Raw genomic sequence first — 5000 nt, 5'->3', positions numbered from 1 at the left:
TTAACTTGGCGTTAATTAGTTCCTGTATGTAACTTTGCTTAGCTTTGCTTCGAATGAGTAAACCAGTTTTAAAGTGTCCATAACCTTAAATATCTTTCTTTGCTGATATAAATCTATTCGCTTTATGCAAAAGTATTCTTCCGTTTTCGCTTCGAAATTCCAGTTTTCAGGTGACGTAAAATTTAACAAAACCAGAAGTTGTTTTTTCGGCCTATTCCTGAGATGATGTTACAAACTGATTTGCATTGCAAAAATTCTTTCCAAATAGCTTGTTAAGTCAACAATCCGCTCCGAGCCGAGGACAATTCAACCGGTTGACAAAAAAGTGCTTTATGACGCTTAAATTTGACTTTTGCGGGATGAAAAAGCTTTTTTGAAGTTTGCGGTTAGGGGAACTTAAAAATGGAAACTCATTGCTCAAAAACCGGTATAAAGTTGACAAAAAAATGAGGAAACTGTTGCTCGTGTGTAATTTATTACGATACACCAACAAGATGAATGTATTACATACAAATATATGAGGCATAACAAACGCTTTCCCACTAAAAATGTACCGAACTATTTCTAAAAATATCATTGTAATCGTTTGTTCCATATAATATAAAATACTTGTTATATCCTAATTCTAGACACCTATTTCGAATGTACAATTATTGTTCAGGCTCCAAAAATATTGAAAACTAAAAGGATCAATTTTACTCGAAAACGAGCGTTTCGTCGTAATTTTTGGTATGGACGACTGCAGCTTAAATTGTACTTAATGTACTTAAATATAAATGCGTTATCGGGCCTATACAACGGCTGCAAATATGGAGAAAGGCAAACCTTACATACAAAGATAGTAATTTCCCTTATCCTGATGACCTAATGTAGTTGATGTTTTTATTAAAATGCGAAACATCCACTGATCTTCGCCTTGCGAGACTAAGTATATCTATTTTTATAAAAACGTAACCTCAGTTACTTGTTGAAAAATGACTAAAAAGTGACCTTTAAAAAGGCATTTTACATCGAGAGCGTAAATTTTTTTACGAGGTACAAAATACTAGTCTAAAGCTACTTTAATGTCCCGTTATCGAGATCCATCAAATTATTTTAGAGTGACGTATATCACTTCCGTGCTAAAAAATCTTTCTGCTTATACCCGACACCCGTAGTCACTGAAAATAAAAGCTTCTCTGGGTCTCCTGTCCCCATGTTAATTTTACCTTTAGACACGCAGAGGTCAAACTCAGTTTTTCGGTTTTGTTTCATTGTGTTATGATTGCGTTGTGTGGTATTATTGTGTCATTCACAAACTACGGCCTCCGGAGTTCCAATTTTAATTCTATTCCTTGATTTCGTTTTTTACTGTCGCCCCTCACTTGGCGAACCGTTAAAAACCGCATACTTATCAGAGTAACAGTAGTCCCGAATCAACTTAGCGCGGATGTGGCACTTGTGGACAGAAAAGACAATATTGATCATACCATGCCGATACGTTGACAAGACGGGAAATATAAATCTGAGGTTGAGGAAGTCAGCAAAACATTTACATATTCTTCGGAGCTGAGGAAAACTGCATGCATGGCGTTATTTCACAGGACAAGCAAGTGTCAGCGTTGTGGAGCCGCCTGATCTCAGATCAACATGGTGTTGACTGTAGTGCGCAACCAGCTCTTCGATGGTGTTAAATTCCTGGAAAAAGAAAGAAGATTGATAGGTCGGCAAAACAGTGGGGAGTTGAAGAAAAGAAGACGGCTACGGCATCGACACCGCCGATTATATATCATTAGTTTGAATTTGAAGGCCGTGACACGTGCGTGACACGCGTGGAACTCATTTTAGTACCTCTACACAACGACGTGACATGACCAAATTTACTGAAGGATTTAACGACAATGAGAGTATACAAGTCAACGGTCACTCTTTCAATCCAGGCTTTTATTTCACTTCAAAAACCATGCGAACCAATCTAGTTACAGGATCCTTCGCCTGTATTATATGACTTATGACATATCTTAAAGTGAAGTTTTTGTTGCCGTAGGGGTCGTCTTTTTTTCAACTTCCTATTCTGACAGGCCAGGTGATGCTTGGCAAGTAGATCTGTCAGCCTAAGTCAGTCAAATTGTCAGTTAGTTTATAGTCTATTTGTGGCAGCTGGGTTAGCTACGCAGAAAGCTACTCCAGTATTCGTTCAGTCAACAGTTAAATGCAACGGTTCAAATTTTCAAATTCCACGAGAAAATTTGTTAGAGTGAACAACATGTCAATCTCGTTACGACAAAGAACGTGATAGCGGCTTGTGTGAGGCGAAATCTTCCATGGTTAGTTTTAGTGCGCGAAGTCATTTCAGTCCCACAGATAAATGGGTTTTAGCAAATATTTGCTGTCCACCCACATGTGAAAATACAGTTTTTACACAAAAATTGCTCGTGTGGACGGGGGTTTACCCTCATCAAACCAAGACCTTCCTCCCTAATAAGAACTTACCACTTTTCCACTGTCTCCGAGAACGAATTTGTTATGAATACGAGGAATTCTGTGAAAAGATCAATGAAAGTTGAAACACGAAGTCTTCAGTGACGAAAATCAGGAAAGTTGAGCAGCGTTCATGCATGTTTAGATCACCATACCCTCGCCCTTTGCAAGGTGCTCTCACTCCAAATATTGAGGAAGTCTAGCATTCAATTTTCTCCTCAATTGCCCTAATACACTGTTACGCAGGCTTTAGACGACAACGAAGAAATTTAACATCAGGGTTTTTTGGTCTAGATATATCATCAAATTCCCATAACTGACATAAAAAGTAATGTATGGCAGACTGTAAGGAGAATTAACATTCAGATCTTGGGAATGAAGGAGTTAAATAATACGACAACACGACCTTTGAGTACCCGAGTAAGGGTAAAGTCTGCTTACGAGCCAAGTGGCCCATTAGGCCGGAGCTTATTCCGGTTTCTGTAGCATGAAGCGACTAGGAGTATTTTTACTTCCCCCTGGATGGGATGCCAGTCCATCGCAGGGTTACCCCCAGCATTAAATTCACCTGGGTGGAGAGAGGCACCGTGAGAGTAAAGTGTCTCGCCCAAGAACACAACACAATGTCCCCGGCCAGGGCCCGAACCCGGGAGAAAGTGCTGTCTTTACAATTACATCCGCAAATGGTTAGACGTTCAAGTGTTCTTGGATAAGGACTAGAAACCGTTGGCCCCATAACCCTTGTTCATAAATTCTGTGGGAAGTTAAAGATCCCACACATTATTCGTTCCCGGTGTGGTAGTCTGGCCTGAATGTGTCCCCAATTAGACAAATAGATTAAAGATTGTGATTGACTGACACATATCTGTACTCTCTCATGAAAAGCAACGAGAGGGCCTGGGCTATCTCACCTGAGATGTTTTACTTTTCCAAGAAAAAACAAGTCCATAGAGTAGTTATTGGGATCTTTAGAGCTGTTCCTTACAATGAAGGCTCCTTGCTGAGGAATAATGACATATAATAGTAAAAGTGAAGTCAACCAACAAATCTAGTGATCGATGTAACAGAATTCGACACCTCAAACCACGCGAGCTTCTTACAGGCTTGATTGGCAGAATAGAGTTTCCCACCCATGTTCTCTAATAGACCGGTTTTCAATTGAGTGTCGAAAGTAATTAGATGATTACTTTGGTTTATGATTACTTCACTCAGTGATTGGTTCAAAGTTCTCGCGCCATTTTTTCAACCAATCAGAAGTGAAACCAAAACCAATCGTGGCTCACGCGTGCACATTTTCCCGCGCTTTGTGTCGGCTACGTGTAATTACTTCGAGTTTTGATTGGTTTGCCGGATTGTCTCTGTCCTTTTTGATTGGCCAAAGTAATTACTTTGGTTTTGGTCTTACGACACTCAATTGAAACTCGCTCTAGTCTATGCTACACTAATTGACACCCCATATCAATCAACTGAATCAAAATAGAGCTCTTTCATAATGGCAGCCAAATAAAATACTCTTTTGTTTTAATGCTAATAAGCCTTTCTAGCCTCGCTACGAAGAGCAACATCATTACATGATGCGAACAGCGTAGAAACTGTTCTTTTTCAGCTTGGTGTCACAAGGACTTTTGACGAAGATTGTGGAACAGCTTTTGCTACCTCTGGGTAATATTACCGTTTTAATTTCGTAATTGAACCCAGTACCTTTTATCCACTCGTGCCGGGGCGGGGCTCCAGAACTTATTACAGCGCAAAGAAACCCAGGTTCGTGCTCACGTTGCACTACTTGATGGTCAGCATCGCCGGTGTCAGTGGAAAAACCTTAAATAACAATGACCACAACCAGGTTTTTTGAGCCGGCGAGACTGAGCACCCCCAGCAAACCACTGCTTTAACGAAAACCGCTGGTCAGCGACCTGGTTCTGGTCATTGCTGTCTAAGTGAGACTACCACTATATAAAGTGTTTTCATTCGCGCGATCAGTAGCCTTGCTTTTCCACCGAAACAAAAGAAAACGTTTGCATGACAATAGAGCTCAATTCCTGGAGGATTAGTTGGAATAACCTTAAATAACAATGATCACAACCAGGTTTTCTGAGCCCGCGAGACTGAGCATCCCCAGCAAACCATCGCTTTAACGAAAACCGCTGGTCAGCAACCCTGGTTCTGGTCATTGCTGTCTAAGGTCTTCCGATTAGTTCGGTACATCAACATGACCGCCGTTCCATTGTTTAGGAACACCAACTTGGCCGCCGTGACGTCACGTGAACACTCTATATAGCAATTATTCCATGACCACGCGTTGGATATGAAATGGTAAATAGCCAACATGACACGTAGTGCCCAGTATGCCACAAACCATCTCATATCCAACAAGCGCGAATGGAATAACTATCACTAACTTCTAAACTGTTTGACAAAATAACATGCGCAATCACTTTCCATATGAAGTCATACGGCATTTGAACTTTTATAACCGAGACTTAGTGGGAAACGCAATATCGGAGATTGAAATTTCATAGAGAACATTTATTCGGGGCATG

General features: G+C 40.5%; 1 protein-coding gene across 1 annotated transcript in view; it reads right to left on the bottom strand.

Annotated features, from left to right (window-relative positions):
• Window positions 1-458: 458 nt before the first annotated feature.
• The window catches only part of LOC138043414 (B-cell linker protein-like), a 12412-nt gene continuing 7870 nt past the window's right edge, over window positions 459-5000 (bottom strand). Inside the window, exons 10-12 of the mRNA XM_068889673.1 lie at window positions 3372-3460; window positions 2473-2521; window positions 459-1677 (exon numbers count right to left, since the gene is read on the bottom strand). Coding sequence (XP_068745774.1) covers window positions 1573-1677; window positions 2473-2521; window positions 3372-3460 — 243 coding nt within the window. The 3' untranslated portion in view covers window positions 459-1572. The remainder of the gene's footprint in view (window positions 1678-2472; window positions 2522-3371; window positions 3461-5000) is intronic.

This window comes from Montipora capricornis, chromosome 3 (genome assembly GCF_036669925.1).
Source record: "Montipora capricornis isolate CH-2021 chromosome 3, ASM3666992v2, whole genome shotgun sequence".
In the NCBI taxonomy this organism is placed as follows: Eukaryota; Metazoa; Cnidaria; class Anthozoa; order Scleractinia; family Acroporidae; genus Montipora; species Montipora capricornis.
This window is presented reverse-complemented; position numbering and strand designations above follow the sequence as displayed.